The sequence below is a fragment of the Leptopilina boulardi genome, unplaced genomic scaffold, assembly GCF_019393585.1.
Source record: "Leptopilina boulardi isolate dan_hultmark-lab unplaced genomic scaffold, ZJU_Lbou_2.1 LbouV2_266, whole genome shotgun sequence".
Taxonomy (NCBI): domain Eukaryota; kingdom Metazoa; phylum Arthropoda; class Insecta; order Hymenoptera; family Figitidae; genus Leptopilina; species Leptopilina boulardi.
In genome coordinates this window covers 2,989,403-3,008,845 of record NW_026137825.1, presented here as the reverse complement: position 1 = coordinate 3,008,845, position 19,443 = coordinate 2,989,403, and the positions used below count along the sequence as shown (strand labels likewise).

Here is a 19,443-nt window from a genome sequence, read left to right as displayed (position 1 = left end):
TTTTATAGAAAATATAATTTTACAATTTAAAAAAAAATATATGATTAATTAATTTAATTTCGAAATAAATAATTCAAACTTAATTAAAATAACAAATAAAAAAATTTTCTAATTTTTTTTTTTATTGAAAATTTTTATTTTATTTAATAAAAAAGTTATTACAATTTTTTAACATTTATTTGATTACATTATTAATAATTATTATTAAAATAAAGAAAATATGTTAATAAAATAGAATTTAAAAAAAAATGTGACTTTAAAAAGAAAATTTATGAATTGAGATGAAATTTATAATTTTATTTGAATAATTTATTAATTGATGTAAATATTTTATAGAATACAGCACAGGAGTCGACCTAGACCTGGTGCTTATAATTCAGGCCAATCACGTAATGGTGTTATTATTGTGCCGCCTCCTCCAATTCCATGTAGAAGAAATTCAACAAATTCAGCCGTGGGAAATCAAGGTGTTGATTTAATTAATTTTACGAGTCCTGTTAAACAGGATTCATTAGCTGAATATTGTACCGCACCTCCAGTTGTCCCACCGTAAGTTTTTTTCTTTTTTTACATTACAATTTTTTTTTATACTCGATTTTATTATTTAAAATTTTATTTATTTTATCACTCGATCGATATTTTATGTTTTTTTATTTATTATTTGTTCAAAAACAACATTTTATACAAAATCTTTGGTACAAAAAAGAAAAAAAAAATTCTTTTTTCATGAGAAAAAACTAATATTATTTTTGGAATTTTTTTTGAAATAATTTATTAGTTCTATATTTTAATTTTGGTACTTCTGTACCAAAAAGGAAATTTTCTTTTTTTTTTTTCTTTTTTGTAAGCCCGTTTACATGTAAATAATTAATTTTTTTCTTTCTATAATTAAAGAAGACAAATAAATTAGTAAAATTCTAATAGAAATCTATGGGGGGGGGGAAATAAATAAAAAATAATAAATTTTGTTTCAAAATAATTTTGTTTTTTTATTTAAATTTTAATTATAATTTTAAAGAGGGGAGAAAAATAATGAATTTAATTTTTATAGAAAAGCGCCAGTTGAACCAAAATGGGATACACATCCGGCATTATTGAGAAGACCATCGCGAGTCTCAAGAAGTAACAGTTCGGCAGCTGCTTATCAACAGCGAGACTTTCGTTATCAATCGCCATCATCACCGGCGCCTGGATCGAAAGCATCAACAGCGCCATGTACACCGGGTACGCCGGGAATCAGTCCCGTTATGTCCAGGGCAACGAGCATTTCCAATAATGTTTCAGAACCAATTCCACAGGTAAATAACAAAAAAATATTTTTTGATAATTATAATTTAAAAAAGAAAACATCGAACGCATTAATTATATTCCATTAAACTGATTTATAGTTTGACTTTCTAGTGTTTTCTAAATTCATAAATTCAAATTTCTATTTAATTGGATTTACATACAGTATATAGAATTAATATTAAATTAAATTAATTTATTTATTTATTAAATTAATTAATATTAAATCAATTAATATTAAATCAATTAATATTAAATCAATTAATATTAAATTAATATTAATTCTATAAGGGTTTCTATCGAACGTTGAAATTTTTTTTCAACCTTCAAATTCTTCAAAACAACTGGAATAATTAACTCATCGCTATTTTCCACTTTTACAGAATTTTTGTTCAATAATTTTGTTCTTTTTCATTCATATACATATGGGTAAGTCCACGTCAGAAATATCAGAATCTGCAAGTGGTTCTTCGATTTTAATGATACTTGGTAAAATTATAGCTTTATATAAGAGCAATGTGTAAGTAAAAGGAATTTTTAAAATATCTAAAATTGTAGGAGTTATGTCACTTTTAATTTTGATACTGTATTTTTTTCTTTCCTTTATATCTCGGTCAATTTTCAACCGATTTTGATGAATCAAAAACGATTTTTTTCAGAAAATTACGTATTTTCAGAAAATTTTAAAATAAAAATTAAATTTTGTTATTTAAATAGAAAAAAGTAAACAACAAAATTTCTTTTAGATTTTTTTTCAATTTCGACCTCTTTTTTTTAATTTTTAATTTTTTAATAATATTCCTTTTTATTTTATCTTTAATTTAAAAAAAAATTCATCCTGGAGACTTTTTTAGATCTCGTGATATCGTTCTTTAAATATCCACATCTCAAGAAAACTAGGATCCAGATTTGTGTTTCTACTTTCATTTGTTTTATAATATTATTGTTACAAACTAGAAACTTTCGCGTAATAATGTTTTTATTTTTAAATTACTTGACTAAAACAAGTGAAAATTCAAGCAAATCAATATTTTATTAATAGATTTGAAGCAAAGTTTTTATTTTTTGTAATATTTATAATTTAAAATAAATTGTAATGAAACCTTAACAATGCAACCTGAAATTGTAGCTGAAGTTTTTAGCGCTTTCTTTTAGAGGATTCTAAAACAAATATTTATTCATAACCATAAAAAATTTCAACAAACAAATGAAAGTAATGATAGAAGCAAGTCCTGCGGTTTTCAAATTGATGAAGACTTATAATACTTAAAGGACGATATCACGAGATCTAAAAAAGTCTCCAGGATGAATTTTTTTTTAAATTAAAGATAAAATAAAAAGGAATATTATTAAAAAATTAAAAAAAAAGAGGTCGAAATTGAAAAAAAATCTAAAAGAAATTTTGTTTTTTACTTTTTTCTATTTAAATAACAAAATTTTATTTTTATTTTAAAATTTTCTGAAAATACGTAATTTTCTGAAAAAAATTGTTTTTGATTCATCAAAATCGGTTGAAAATTGACCGAGATATAAAGGAAAGAAAAAAATGCAGTACCAAAATTAAAAGTGATATAACTCCTACAATTTTAGATATTTTAAAAATTTCTTTTACTTACACATTGCTCTTATATAAAGCTATAATTTTACCAAGTATCATTAAAATCGAAGAACCACTTGCAGATTCTGATATTTCTGACGTGGACTTACCCATATAGAAAATTAATAATTTTACTTTCGGTGTTAAATATTTAATGATAACTTTTTATTATAGCCCGCTTGGAATCTCAATACTTTTACAAATTATTTCTTCATGCAGGTATTTTTACTTAGGAATAGTTGAAAAATTTTACTAATTTTCACATCTATTTTGCATTTAGACAAACTAAAATTTCTTTTGTTTTTTTTTTTATTATTATTAACTAGAGTGAGAATAGAATAGAACTATTTAAATAGTAACTAATTAAATAATTAAATAGTAACTATATATTTAAAAAATAATTAATTAATAATGGCAAATAAATTAAATTAATTGATTTTGCTTATGATCAATTAATTTTAAAGTACTAATCAAGAAAAAAATTATTCATTCCCTTTTTAGAGTGCACTTGAAATATATTTATGTAAATGTAATTTTAATAGTGAATTTTCTTATTTTACAGATACCACCTCTGCCAATGAATTATCGTCCTGGAATTCCATCGCCCGTTACTGCCGCTGCAAAAGTTCCTTATGCCATTGATGAAAATCAATTTAATGTCTTGAAAGTCATTGAAAAAAAACCGAATAGCAATCTTATTGATTTAAGCGCATACGAATCGATAGATGATAAAACAAATGTGCGTGTTAGCGTTTTGGAGGCTTTTGATCCTTTACTTGTAAAGACTGAAGAAATTAGAGATAATGCAAAAGGATTAAAAGACGGTAATTATTAATTAATTTTACCTTCTTCTTCAATTACTATTTTGTTCTACAAATTTTTTTTTTTCTATTTTTTATTTAAAGAAATAATAATAATTCGTAAATATGTTAAAGAAGGGATAACAAAAAAATTAAATTAAATAACAAATTTTTATATTTTAACGAAAAACTGTTATTTTTTGCTTTTTTTAAAAAACTATGTTTGAAATTTATTGTTTTTACACAGAAGTTGAGTCACAGTACAGCGGTTCAGTTTATGATCCTTTTGACCCGTTTGACTACATGTATAGTACAAGTGAAACCGTCAATTCCGATCCAGTTTATGCGGCTGTGGAAAAATCGGCAAAATCGCCAGCCGTTTCACCGGCAGCACCACCGCCTTTGCCACCTAGAAATTCATCTGCCTGGAACACAATTGAACGAAGAAAAACATCACTCGATCGTCGAGTAAGTAAACAGAAGGAATTTTTTTCTGTTATATTCATTGATTTTCATTTCATAGAAATTATTGACACAAATAAAGGAAATTTAATTCTTTTGTATAGATAATTTTTAATAATTTAGAAAAAGAAAAAATTTCTAATCACTTTTTTTGTAATTTTTGAATTTTTTATTCTTACAGCAAAAACGACAAACGCGTCTTTACGAAAATGTAACTGTAGTCAAGACACGAGTTTCCCTTCACGATTGTGATTTAATGGCATTTCATAAAATGGTGAAATCAGTGCGAGGTAATTTTCATTTTTTTTTTTATTCTTTGCAAATATTAAATTAATTTTCATTTATTTTTTCTTTTTCCATTATTTTATTTATAATACACAAAAAAAATAATTTAATAAATTACAATTTTATTTAAAAATATAATTTAAAATATGAATTTGTCTTTTTTTTCTGAAGGGGAATTTCCGTTCAACAATCCAAGTACAAATATCGGTCATGTTATTAGTCCAATAATGGAAAATTTATATCCCGATGGAACGAGTATAAAACTCGTTGTACATTCGCAAATATCTGTTGACTCTAAAGATCCGATTCCGTCCGTAACGTTTACCTGTGATGGTAAGTTTATTATTTTTTTTTCTTATTAAGAAAATTTAAAGGAAAAACGAAATCTTCAAATTTTTTAATTAAAAACGCATTAGAAATTATTTTATTTTGCAAACAATTAATAAATTATTTTATTTAGTATTCAGAGTAAATAATTTATTTAATTAAAAATAATTGTTAATTTATAAAATTTAATTGTAATTAATTAATTTTAGTTTTTCTCATTTTTAATTTAAAAAATTATTATTATATAATAATAAAATGCTTGGTCTGTCCTTCTGTCCTAACTTGAAGTTGGCCTTTTCTGATTTCACGTGTTTTTTTGAATAGTAATCTTATGACGTGTCAAATTTTGACAATTCTTTTTCTCATTTTTGCCTAATTTGTATAATTGTGTTTCCAAATTTCGGAATAAGTTTCTTAAAAATTACAAATTCGAAAATTCAATTCACGAAGCTGAAGTACACAACGTTTACCAACGAAAATTTTTTTTAAAATTGTATATTGATTCAAAAATTGTATACAAATACAAAAAATTTATGATGAGAAAAAAGATGCGCCAGAAAATTTCGTACAAGATAGTAATTTGAAAAAAATTTATTTTTAAAAATTAATTTTCAAGGTACAATATATCAAAAGATATATTGTTAATTTTCAAACAATTATTAAATTTTACAGAACTAAAAATAATTTATCAAACAATTTTTTTGGAAAACATTTTTTAAATTTAATTGAATTTTCAAAGATTTAAAATTGAGATTTTTGAAATTAATTGAAACTTTAAGTGTTTTTTAATTAAAATTTTAGATGATTTCACTAAAAAATTTATTAGAAAATGCGGACAAAATACAATAATTTGAAAATCATTTTTAATTGAAAAATGGTTGCAGATAGTTGAAATTTGAAAGAATATTATTAAAATAGTTAAAAATAATTGAATTTCTTTATAGTTATAATTGAAATTATTAAATTTCAAAAAAAAAAATTATAATGGAAAATTTTAGAAATAATTAAATTTTAGATGCTTTTAAATTCAAATTATTGAAAATTCAATTAATTTTGTATTCAAATTTTTGAGAATAATGAAATTTTATTTGATTTTAAATTTGGAAAATAATTGAATTTCAGTTCATTTTGAATTGAAAATTTTGGGAAATAATTGAATTTTAATTGAAATTTTGGATAATAATTTAATTTAAGTTCATTTTTGATTGAAAATTTGGTTAATTAATTTTGAATAGAAATTTTAGAAAATAATTGAATTTTATTTCATTTTAAATTGAAAACTTGGTAAATAATTAAATTTTAAATGGAAAATTTTGGATAATTATTGGATTTTTAATTGATTTTGAATTAAAATGTCGGGTAATAATTGAATTTTAGTTTATTTTGAATTGAAATTTTTCAAAAAATAATTCAATTTTATTGTGATATTTTTTTTTAAATTATAAACAATTGTTAAATTTCATAAAAATTTTAATTGAAAAATAATTTTGATATAATTGAATTTGTGATGTATTTCATTACAATTATTATTAAAAATAATTAATTTAGTGAAGAATTGGCCTCGGATTATACGACTTTTTCAACTATTTCTAATTTTTTTTTTGACTTATTTTAATAAAATGCGACTATTTCGACTTTTTTTTACATTTTTAAAAAAGTTATTTAAATAAAATATATTTTCTTTTAGTACAAAATGCAGATCTTCTTCAGATCTTCTTTATTTTAATTATTTTTAATAATCTTAATGAAATTCAACACAAATTCAATTATTTCAAATTATTTTTCAATTAAAATTTTTATAAAATTTAACAATAATTTGTAATTTTAAAAAAAATATCAAATAAAATTACCAAAAATTTTTAATTCAAAATCATAAATCAATTCAAAATCAAATAAAATTAAATTATTTTCAAAAATTTCAATTAAAAATCAGCTAAAATTCAATTATTACCCAAAATTTAAATTCAAAATTAATTATTATCAAAATTTTCAATAAAAAATCAACTAAAATTAAATTATTATCCAACATTTCAATTGAAATTCGATTATTTTCCAAATTTTCAATTAAAAATCAACTAAAATTCAATTATTCTCAAAAATTTGAACTCAAAATTATTTATTATTAAAATTTTCAATCAAAAATCAACTAAAATTGAATTATTATCAAAAATTTCAATTATAATTCAATTATTTTCATAAATTTGAATTTAAAAGCTTCTAAAATTTAATTATTTCTAAAATTTTTTGAAATTTAACTATTTCAATTATAACTCTAAGGAAATTCAATAATTTTTTTTTATTTTTATAATATTCTTTGAAAATTCAACTATCTGAAACCATTTTTCAATTAAAAATGGTTTTCAAAGTATTGTATTTTTGTCTGCAGTTTCTAATAAATTTTTTAGTGAAATCATCAAAAATTTTTAATTAAAAATCCCTTGAAGTTCAATTAATTTTAAAAATATCAATTGTAAATCTTTGAAAATTCAATTACCTTTAAAAAATGTTATCTCAAATTATTTGATAAATTATTTTTAGTTCTGTAAAATTTAATTATTGTCTGAAAATTAACAAAATCTGTTGAAATTCAATTATTTTTAAAAATTTCATTTTAAACCCTTCCAAAAGTATTATTATTTAAAAAAAAAGTTATTTAAAAATTTGTAAAATATTTTTGTTAAAATAAAAAACAAATCCACTTTTTTTTGGAATATAAATCGACTAAAACGACTTTTTTTGTGCCTTTAAGTCGATCCGAGGCCTGGAAGAATCATTTTAGTTCAAAATTTGTTAAATAATAATTGAATTGAAGAAGATCTGAAGAAGATCTACATTTTATACTAAAAAAAATGTATTTTATTTACATTTTTTTTCAAATGTAAAAAAAAATGTCGTATTTTATTAAAATAAGTCGATAAAAATCGTATTTTTAAAAAAAGTCGGAAAAAGTCGTATAATCCGAGGCCTAAATAATTTTCATTATTATCATTTAATATGTAATAATATTCTAATAAATTAAATTATTATTGATAATATTAATCTTTTATTTCTTTATAATAAACAATTAAATACTCAATTTGGCGCGCGTTTAATTTTGCTAGTTATAAATAATTTATTTAAAAATAAAATTTTTTTTTGGGTTATTTTAATGTTTAATTTTAATTTGTATGTAAAATTTTATTTTTCAGTTAATAGTAGCGTTGAACACGTGATATTCACTGTAGCATGTTCTTTGGATGAAGACAATACAGTAAATATGGAGAACAATATTTATTGTTTAAGAGTTTGGGGTTTGGCGGAATATCTCGCACCTAATACAACATTAGCTCAATATGAATATATACATCAGTGCATTAAATTAGAAAAGGATATTGAATTAGCAATAATGATTCGTGATCAAATAAAACGTTCAATTGCCAGGACTGTAAGTATTTATTTTACTTACAAAATAATTCAAAAAAAAAACAACAGAAAACTACTAATTTTATTTTTTTTTATTTAAATAATATATTTTTTTTGTTTATTATTTATTTTTTTTTTAAATTTCATTTAATTTTAATTTACTAAAAAATATTTTTTTATTTATAACATTTTCTTTTATTTTAAATACATTTTTCAGCTTCAGGACGACAATCGAGATCAATGTGTTACTTTAGAGGATTTATTACCAAATGAGCCACTTCAACCCATTTCTTACGATACTCTTCTTATTTTATTAGGTATTTATTGAATTAAAAAAAAAAAGAAAAGAAATTTTATTATTTAGGAAATAAAAATATAAACTATATTTGTTTATAATTTACCAGCAATGACGTAAATTATTATTATTTAATTAGTTTCTTATATTTATAATAAAAAAAAATTATTCTTTTTTTTAAGCAACAGACACTGATTAAATAATAAAATTTAAAAAACAAATAATTAAAAATAAAATTTTTTTCCTTTTCTATTAGAAACCGTTGAAAAGGAATTAGAAAGAATTGAAAATGCCGCTGTACAAATAGCAACGACAAATCATGGTTCAAGTTTATTGCCACAATTACAACCGCGTAGCGTTGTTCAAACAGTTAAGGCAGTATGCGTACTAATGGGAAATATTGAAACCTATGAAATTACCGAGGCAGTTGATAATTTTGTTAATGCTTGCTGTCAATTTTTACCACAAGTACATACAACAAATATTGAATGTAAAAAACCAGAAATATTACACGAGGACGGTGATTATTCAGTTGTTACATTGCGTACAAAATTTCCCGAACTTATTTCATCGCATTGTCATAAAATTCGTGACGCTATTCAAGATTTAGTTGAAACTTATTGTCATGCATTTAGAGTTGATTTTCAATTAACAAGCCGTGGAGAATTTCCCACAAGTATGTATATAACAATATTTTGGAAGAAAAAAAAAATTTATTTTATTAATTCTCATTTTTTTATTAATATTCCAAAAAAAAATTTTGGAAAATAATTTTCTAAAAACAATTACAATATTTTGTTATTTATTTGTTTTTCTATTTATTAAATAATATTAATTATTTGTCGTTATTTTTCGAGAAAATTTACTTCGATTTTTTTTTTCGATAAATAAATAAATTTTGATTACGTTTTTCTATTTTGAATTTAGATACTTTGGTGTCGTCAGAAGTGCTTGATACAGTTCTCGTTCGTGTTGGAGCAATGCATCGAATACCGGGAACATGGAATCATGACGATTATATTGTTGCTGCTCAAATATTTCACGGTACACGTCCAGTGGGAAATCCTGTACTCTCTGAACCAATGACTGTTAGCACAAATTTCTATCCGAGAATTTTATTCAATTCGTGGTGAGTAAAAAAAAAAAATTCTTTTTCTTTTTGTAAAAAAAATTGTAAAAAAAAGTTTTTCATTTAGAATAGGAGGAGGAGAAAAATAATTTATTATAATTATTAAATGCATTTATTTATTACTATTTATTAATTACATTGATTTTGAATTTGAAAATTATATATTCTTTTTTTACGTTTTCATTCTTATTGAAAATATTATTAAATTTTTTTTAGGATGGAATTTCGTGGTATTAGTGTTTGTCAAGTTCCAAGGGAAGCAAGATTAGTTATTGTTCTTTATGGTCGCACATTACAACCAACGGAACATGAAAATAATTCCTCGAATGAAGGTTCAATGCAAAAGGAAGAACTTGGCTGGGGGGCAATTCAATTTTACGACTACGATGGGTATGTAATTTATTTTTAATCTATTTATGTTTGACATTATTTTGTGTTGGTTAAAATTTTTCAATGTTTTGACATTGTCATTTGTGCGGTCGTATTTTAATTATTAAAAATTATAAAATTATTAGAATCGTGCAAAAAAATTGTGAGAATTGTGAGAAAAATTGATTCGATTGCTGATAGAGTAAGCTGCATAAGTTGATAATTTTATCAAATTTCAAAAATTTATTTAATTAAATCACAATAATTTAATTAATTTTAAAAATAATAGAAAAAATTTTATATTATTTATTTATTTATATTATATTTATTATTTATATTATATATTACAAATTAAATTTTTTTTTTATTTTCACAAAATATTTATTTATTTTTGTTATTATAATTAAAAAAATTTATATTATATATACATATTAATTTTTAATTTTGACTAAATATTAATTTTTTTTAATAATTTTTATTTTTAAATATTAACTTAATATAAAATTTTTTTAAATAATTTTTATTTAAAATAAAATTTAAATTATTATATTTTATATATATTTATATATGTTACATTAATTAATTAATTAGGAATATTGAATAATATATATATTAAATATTAATTTTTTATAATTTATAAATTATTTATTTATTAATTTAAATTTATTAATAATAATTATTATTATTTATTATTATATAATAATAAAAAATTTCATTTAATAACAAATATTTTTATTATTTTTTGGTTATAATTTTTTTTTGCAAAATATTTTTTTTTTTATTATAGGCAATTGAAAATTTATATATTTCATATAATAGATTAATAATAATAATTATTATTTATTATTATATAATAAAAAATAAAAAATTTTATTTAATGATAAATTTTTACAAGACCTTTACCGATATATGTTATATTAAAAATTATCAATTTAAATTTTAAATCGAAAATTTTCTTGAATAATTTCTGAAAAATTATCGACAGATAATCAAAAAAAAAAAAAATCAAGAAATATTTTTTTTTATTTGATAAAAATTAAGGAATTATTATTAACAATGTAATAATATTATAATAAATTAAAAATATTATTGATAATATTAATTAATTAGGAATATTGAATAATATATATATTAAATATTAATTTTTTATAATTTATAAATTATTTATTTATTAATTTAAATTTATTAATAATAATTATTATTATTTATTATTATATAATAATAAAAAATTTCATTTAATAACAAATATTTTTATTATTTTTTGGTTATAATTTTTTTTTGCAAAATATTTTTTTTTTTATTATAGGCAATTGAAAATTTATATATTTCATATAATAGATTAATAATAATAATTATTATTTATTATTATATAATAAAAAATAAAAAATTTTATTTAATGATAAATTTTTACAAGACCTTTACCGATATATGTTATATTAAAAATTATCAATTTAAATTTTAAATCGAAAATTTTCTTGAATAATTTCTGAAAAATTATCGACAGATAATCAAAAAAAAAAAAATCAAGAAATATTTTTTTTTATTTGATAAAAATTAAGGAATTATTATTAACAATGTAATAATATTATAATAAATTAAAAATATTATTGATAATATTAATTTTAATTTCTTTATAATAAACAATTAAATCCCTAGTTTCGCGCGCGTTTAATTTTGCTAGTTAATTTGTAATTTTTGTGAAAAATGTAATATTAATAAAAATAATTTTTAAAAAATTAATAAAATAAAAACTAATAGATAAATTTAAAAAAAGAAGCTATTTATATAAGTAATTAAATAAATAAAGAATTCTATCAAGTTTAACAAAAAAACGAATTAAATTTTGTATTCTAAATGAATTTAAATGAAAAAAAATAAGAGGAGAGATTAAAAAAAAGGTTTTTTGTTTCTTTTTCTTTTCAATTCTGCAGTGCAATGAGTCAAGGAAGCTTTTTCATTTCCCTGTGGCCGGCATCGGCTGACAAACGATTGGGACCAGCTCCAGCACCGGGAATTCATCCTCATGGCGATACTCATCCAATAATTGGTTTAGAACTTCCCGATTATGGTGGAAAAGTTTTATTTCCATCTGAACTTCGTGATCACGATATTGAATCATTAGATTTTAATTCCTTGGATCAAAATACACAGGAATTGTTACTTGATATTACACAGCAAGACACATTTTCCAGGTAAATTTTTTACTTTTTTTTTTTTTTTTTTTTTGCTATTAGAAAGAAAAGCGAAATTTTTTAAATAGAATTAAAAAAAAATTGTATTTTTTCATTATCTAAATATTTTTTTACTTTTTTTTTTGCTATTAGAAAGAAAAGCGAAATTTTTTAATTAGAATTAAAAAAAAATTGTGTTTTTTCATTATTTAAATATTTTATTAACAAAAATTTTTAAATATTAAAAAGAAAATTATTTTTAAAAAAAGTTCTATTTTTATTAAATATTTATTTATTATTGTATTTTTTTTTTATTTTTAGATCTTTTTTATTCAATAATTGGATTTTTTTTTTTATTGATTTATATTAAATATATTTTTATTTAATTAGATGGAAAAAAAATTAACTAATTTTGCAAATTAAATAATTAATATAGAAAGAAAGAAATTCTATTTAATATAGATAGAAAAGTAATTATTTTGTTTATTTTTGTTTGTCGGATTCTTTATGCAATTTTATTTAATTAAAAAAAAAGTCTTTGTTGGAATTATTTCAATAAAATAAATAAAAAAATTTTAGACCACCCGTCGACGAAAGGGAAATTCTTTGGGAAAAACGTCATTATTTGCACGATCGACCAGAAGCACTACCAAAAATATTGCTCGCTGCACACAGTTGGGATTGGGCTTGTTTACCAGATTTACATGCATCGTTACGAGTCTGGACACCATTGCCTCCAGTGCAGGCTCTTCAATTACTTCTTCCATGGTGAGAAAAAAATCTTATTTAAAAATAGAATCAATTATTTAGAAAAAATTCTTTAAAAACCGATTCTGTAAAAATAAATTACGCATTTTATCTTTTTTTTTTTTTAAATTTTAGTTACAGTTAAAGCAGAAAGAAATCATATAAAAATAGATTTCAAAAAATAATAATAAAAATAATAATAATAATAATAGATGGAAAATTTTAAAAAAATAATTAAATTTTGAAAGATATTAAATTTTTTGTAATTTTATTTGATTTTTTTAAATTGTCAATTAATAATTTTAGTAATAATATTAAAAAATAGTAATGATATTGATTATAAATAAAAAAAGGGAATAATAATAATGGGTAAGTTCATGTCAGAAATATCAGAATCTGCAAGTGGTTCTTCGATTTTAATGATACTTGGTAAAATTATAGCTTTATATAAGAGCAATGTGTAAGTAAAAGGAATTTTTAAAATATCTAAAATTGTAGGAGTTATATCACTTTTAATTTTGATAGTGCATTTTTTTCTTTCCTTTATATCTCGGTCAATTTTCAACCGATTTTGATGAATCAAAAACGATTTTTTTCAGAAAATTACGTATTTTCAGAAAATTTTAAAATAAAAATAAAATTTTGTTATTTAAATAGAAAAAAGTAAAAAACAAAATTTCTTTTAGATTTTTTTTCAATTTCGACCTCTTTTTTTTAATTTTTAATTTTTTAATAATATTCCTTTTTATTTTATCATTAATTTAAAAAAAAATTCATCCTGGAGACTTTTTTAGATCTCGTGATATCGCTCTTTAAATATCCACATCTCAAGAAAACTAGGATCCAGATTTGTGTTTCTACTTTCATTTGTTTTATAATATTATTGTTACAAACTAGAAACTTTCGCGTAATAATGTTTTTATTTTTAAATTACTTGACTAAAACAAGTGAAAATTCAAGCAAATCAATATTTTATTAATAGATTTGAAGCAAAGTTTTTATTTTTTGTAATATTTATAATTTAAAATAAAAATTGTAATGAAACCTTAACAATGCAACCTGAAATTGTAGCTGAAGTTTTTAGCGCTTTCTTTTAGAGGATTCTAAAACAAATAGTTATTCATAACCATAAAGAATTTCAACAAACAAATGAAAGTAATAATAGAAGCAAGTCCTGCGGTTTTCAAATTGATGAAGACTTATAATACTTAAAGGACGATATCACGAGATCTAAAAAAGTCTCCAGGATGAATTTTTTTTTAAATTAAAGATAAAATAAAAAGGAATATTATTAAAAAATTAAAAATTAAAAAAAAGAGGTCGAAATTGAAAAAAAATCTAAAAGAAATTTTGTTTTTTACTTTTTTCTATTTAAATAACAAAATTTTATTTTTATTTTAAAATTTTCTGAAAATACGTAATTTTCTGAAAAAAATCGTTTTTGATTCATCAAAATCGGTTGAAAATTGACCGAGATATAAAGGAAAGAAAAAAATGCAGTATCAAAATTAAAAGTGATATAACTCTTACAATTTTAGATATTTTAAAAATTCCTTTTACTTACACATTGCTCTTATATAAAGCTATAATTTTACCAAGTATCATTAAAATCGAAGATTCTGATATTTCTGACGTGGACTTACCCTAATAATATTGGATAATAATTAACAAAAATGAAAATTCAATTTTTTTATTTGACAAAAGTAAAAAAAAAATAATAAAAAGTTGAATAATATTGAAATATTGTAAATTTTTGTGCAAAAATTGAAATAATTTAGTACAAAAAAAAAAAAAATAAAAAAAATAGGGATAAATTTGAAAAACGGACAAATGTTTGATTATTTTGTCATAGTTTTCCGGATATGAAAGTTCGAGAGATGGCCATTAGTTGGATAAGGGAATTAAGTAACGATGAACTTGTCGATTATTTACCACAACTTTTACAAGCATTAAAACATGAAACTTATGAAGCATCTCATCTTGCTAAATTTTTACTCGAAAGAGCTTTACTCTCTCCTCGAGTGGCTCATCATATTTATTGGCTACTTACACAAGCTCTTCCAGGATTAAGTCCTCAGGTTTGTATTCGATAAATTTCAAAAAAAAAAATATTTTCTCTTATTATTTTAATAATTTTACTATTTTTACTATTTTTTTTTTTTTTTTTACTAATTTTAGTAATCAGTTAGTAATTTTCAGAAAATTATTCTTTTTAATTAAAATTACAAAAATAACGTTTACAAGTTTTTTTTTTTTTTATTTTAGAATTCTGCGGAAACATCTTTGGACGATGACAAAAGTCTTTGTCTCGCTCGTTATTATAGACGATTGCAACTTATGTTACGAGCACTTTTAGCTGTGATTGGCGAAGCACTGAGAAATAGTTTTCTTACTCAACAATGTCTAGTGAAAGTAAGTAGCAAAAAAAAGTTTTTTTTATCAATTATTTGTCATAGTTATTATTATTTTTATTTATTTATTTGTTTGTTTGTTCCAAAATTAAAAATTTTTTAAATAAAAATTAAATAAATTAAAATAAATATAATAATAATAATAAATAATATTTAATTAATTAAATTTTTAATTTAAAATTTTTTACAGAATCTCCATGAAGTGGCGGAAAATATAAAAAATACCAAAGAATCATTAAGAATGGATACATTAAAATTAGGATTACAAAATATTAATGGCCAACTTGCTGATGACGATGGAACTTGTTTACCATTATCGCCAAGTCGACAAGTTTTTGGAATAAATATACAAACGTGTTCCTATTTTCCATCATTTACACTTCCATTGAAAATCAATTTTATCTCATGCGATGAAGTTATAAGTCCTGCAATTTTTAAGGTAAGAAAAACAAATATTTTCTTTTATAGTGAAAAAAAAAAAAACAAATTTCAATTTTTAATTTCGAAGAAATTTCTATATTAATTAATTATTATTCAGGTTGGTGATGATTTACAACAAGATATGTTAACATTGCAAATGGTACGAATAATGGACAAATTGTGGTTAAAAGAGGGTCTTGATTTGAAAATGGTGACATTTGCATGTGTACCAACGGGAAATAAACGTGGAATGATTGAAATGGTATCAAATGCAGAGACATTGAGAAAAATACAAGTTGAATTTGGTCTTACTGGCTCATTTAAAGATCGACCAATTGCCGAATGGCTCGCAAAACATAATCCCTCTGAATTAGAATATGAGAGAGCTGTTGAAAATTTTACGGCATCATGTGCTGGCTACAGTGTTGCCACTTATATTTTGGGTATTTGCGATAGGCACAATGATAATATTATGCTCAAAACATCGGGACATTTGTTTCATATTGATTTTGGCAAATTTCTCGGCGATGCACAAATGTTTGGCAATTTTAAACGGTAAGATTTAAATGAAATTTTTTTTTCATTTTTCTTTTTGGTCACTTAAGTAGTTTTTATTTAGTATGAAGTTAAAAAGATTATTACAGGCCTCGAATTATACGATTTTTTATGACTTTTTGCGATTTATTTAAATAAAATGCCCGAGGCTTGTTTTATAATAAATAATATATTTTTCTAAAATATTGTTAAAAGAAAATAAATAATTTTCAGCGATCGAACACCGTTTGTTTTAACTTCCGATATGGCTTATGTTATTAACGGTGGTGATAAACCGTCGGCGAAATTTCATCATTTTGTCGATTTGTGCTGTCAGGCTTTTAATGTTGTTCGAAAACATGGAAATTTGATTCTCCATTTATTTGGATTGGTGAGTAATTATTTTTATTTATAAAATAATTGAAAAAAAAAAAAATGAAAATTACTATAGGGTAATAAAATATTAGCAATTTATTTAGTTATTAATTTAATTTTTAATTTAAAAAGAAAAAGGTGGTTTTTTTTTATTGAAAAACTAAATCGTAATAAAAACATTCAACATTTTTAAAATGCAAAAATTGACAAAAGAAAATCTATAAACGGAGGCGGAAGAATTTATCAGAAATATTATCACTCTGCGGTTGACATTATCGTCCCCAACGAAATAATATTTTTCATATCAACCCCATGTATTATATTATTCTCTATAAAATAGTCTCATTACTCGTTGCCGTTAAATAACTTGAAAAAGATGATAAATTTTTACAAAGCTAATTAAAACATGATTTAATAATTAAAATATCTTATCGATTTCTATTTTTAATTTATAAAAATTTAATTTTTTTAATTTAATCGATTTTAATTTTAATTTTTTCGTTTTTTAAGAAATCGAAATTTTTTTAAAAGAAAAATTAATAATTAATTAATTGGACTAAAAATCTGAGAGACAAAAAAAAAGAAGAAATAATGACTAAATTGTTAAAATTTCAAAAATATAAAATAAAAGTGAAAAATAATAATTGTGTGACAAAAAATGAAATTTGTGATCGTTTTGAAATAAAGGAATATGTGAATTTGATGAGAAATGAATATATTAATTTACAGATGACATCGTCGGGTATTCCTGGTGTTACAATGGACGCTGTGAGTTATGTGCAAAAAGCATTACTTCCTGGACAAACGAATCCCGAGGCAGCAGCAACATTTGCGCGAATGATTGAAAGTTCATTGAAAAGTTGGTTCACGCAATTTAATTTCTTTTTACACAATTTGGCACAATTACGTTTCTCCGGCGAGCAAAATGACGGTGAACTATTGTCATTTATTCCACGTACATACACGTAAGTTGATTTCAATTTATTATTATAAAAAGTAATTTTTCAATTCCATTGAAATTAAAAATTAATTTCAATTAATTTTAAATCACATTTTTTAATTTATAATTTCTATTAATTATTTTAAAAATTAATTTTTATTTTCGTTTTCCGGTTTGAAAAAAAATATAATTTCGAAATAAAATCCATTGTTATTAAGATTTGTAATTTAAAATTTCTTGAATAATGCTGATGATTAAATTATCAGTAAAAAAAAAAATTTTTTTTCCTATTTATTTTTAGTCAACTATTATATATTATATTTTTTTTACATATTTGTTTTGTCTCTCAGAATGCAACAAGAGGGACAATTGACAAGTGTACAAGTTCATGGCTATCAGAAACGATACGATCCAGAAAAATATTATATGTACATTCTTAGGATACAAAGAAAAGGTCAAGCAGATCCAACCTATCTATTTCGGACGTATAAAGAATTTTGCGAGTTTTATCAAAAACTTTGCATTCATTTTCCACTTGCCAAAGTTGTCAGGTAATATATTTAAAAAATAAATTAAAAAGAGAGAGAACAAAAATTAAATTTTTTTTTTATATTAAAAAAAAAATTAAAAACTATTATTTTTTCTATAAATTAGAAAAAAATTAAATATTTCTGTACGTTAAAAACGATAGTAATTAAAAATTCGTTACGTCTATGAAAATTTTTTCTTAAAAATAGAAGTTGAAATCCAATTTTAAACTCTCGTTCGATTTTCTTCCGATTTAACGTCTTCTTTTGTATTTCTGTGATTTGAAAAAAAATATTTAATTTAATATTCAAGCTTCTACAGAAAAAAATCATAATTTTTATTATTATTACTATTATTTACGAATTTAGAAAAATAATTATAAAATAATAGTAAAAATAAAAAAAAAATATAATAATAATAACAATAATAATAATTAGTAAAAAATGAAAATAATTATATAAAGATCTTACTTTTGTGATGAGAAGATTTTCGTCCTTTCCAAATCCTTGTAAGGACGATAAAATTCTGGATTCCACATTTGTTTTGTGTCTTTTTTTGTTTTTGTCATTTCCAATTGTGAACTTGATGATCCCATTATTGGAAATAATTCTCTTATTTTTTTTTCTTTTTAAACTATTATTTTTTGAGATTGTCACTTTTTTTTAATGATAGTTTAGTGATTTATTTTTTTTTTAATCTATGAAAACAATGTTTTAACGAAGATTTTTCATATTTGAATGCACATTCACTTTCTTTCTTTTCTTTTTTCTTTTTTTTGCTTTTGCACACAAAATTCAATGTAGTCACTATCTTATCTGTTATCTGACAAAAACTGATTCTTTTAATAACTTTGGATTTCTTTTCTCTAAATGTAATCTAATCTTTCCGCTAAATTTGATTTTATCTGCATTAAAAAAAAAATTATTTTCTTTTTGCTATCTTTTTATTTTATTATTATTATTATTATTTTTTTTGACACGCAAATGGAATTTTTGTTTTTTATTAAAATTGACAATTTTAATTTTTGGAAAATAATTTATCAAAATTTTATTATGCATTGAGAGAAAAAAATAATTTTCTACATTTATGATGAAAAATGATAAATTTTTGAAAAAATTAATTTTTTTTTTGTTATTTTTGCAATTATTTTCAGTTTATCAAGCGGAATGAGCGTTGGAAGATCGAATATAAAACAAGTTGCCGATAAACGTCGAGCTGACATTGAAAAATTTCTTCTAAGTCTTTTTAAAATGGCACCGGAAATTTCACAAAGCGATTTAGTCTACACATTTTTCCATCCACTTTTGCGCGATCAACAAAATGATGACATTCATCTTCGAAAAGTTAAAGGTATTATTATTTAC

General features: G+C 21.5%; 1 protein-coding gene across 3 annotated transcripts in view; it reads left to right on the top strand.

Annotated features, from left to right (window-relative positions):
• The window catches only part of LOC127281101 (phosphatidylinositol 4-phosphate 3-kinase C2 domain-containing subunit beta), a 33,703-nt gene that overhangs the window by 9,781 nt on the left and 4,479 nt on the right, over positions 1-19,443 (top strand). For 2 of the 3 annotated variants that reach the window (XM_051304602.1, XM_051304603.1), the window contains exons 3-24: positions 337-549; positions 1,052-1,298; positions 3,059-3,103; positions 3,447-3,708; positions 3,932-4,152; positions 4,328-4,436; positions 4,603-4,764; positions 7,947-8,182; positions 8,378-8,477; positions 8,712-9,131; positions 9,383-9,584; positions 9,801-9,974; positions 11,885-12,145; positions 12,704-12,892; positions 14,724-14,949; positions 15,137-15,283; positions 15,473-15,721; positions 15,821-16,257; positions 16,471-16,627; positions 17,341-17,576; positions 17,902-18,102; positions 19,233-19,429. In XM_051304602.1, coding sequence (XP_051160559.1) covers positions 337-549; positions 1,052-1,298; positions 3,059-3,103; positions 3,447-3,708; positions 3,932-4,152; positions 4,328-4,436; positions 4,603-4,764; positions 7,947-8,182; positions 8,378-8,477; positions 8,712-9,131; positions 9,383-9,584; positions 9,801-9,974; positions 11,885-12,145; positions 12,704-12,892; positions 14,724-14,949; positions 15,137-15,283; positions 15,473-15,721; positions 15,821-16,257; positions 16,471-16,627; positions 17,341-17,576; positions 17,902-18,102; positions 19,233-19,429 — 4,691 coding nt within the window. The remainder of the gene's footprint in view (positions 1-336; positions 550-1,051; positions 1,299-3,058; positions 3,104-3,446; positions 3,709-3,931; positions 4,153-4,327; positions 4,437-4,602; positions 4,765-7,946; positions 8,183-8,377; positions 8,478-8,711; positions 9,132-9,382; positions 9,585-9,800; positions 9,975-11,884; positions 12,146-12,703; positions 12,893-14,723; positions 14,950-15,136; positions 15,284-15,472; positions 15,722-15,820; positions 16,258-16,470; positions 16,628-17,340; positions 17,577-17,901; positions 18,103-19,232; positions 19,430-19,443) is intronic. The other variant, XM_051304604.1, reaches the window with a different exon arrangement.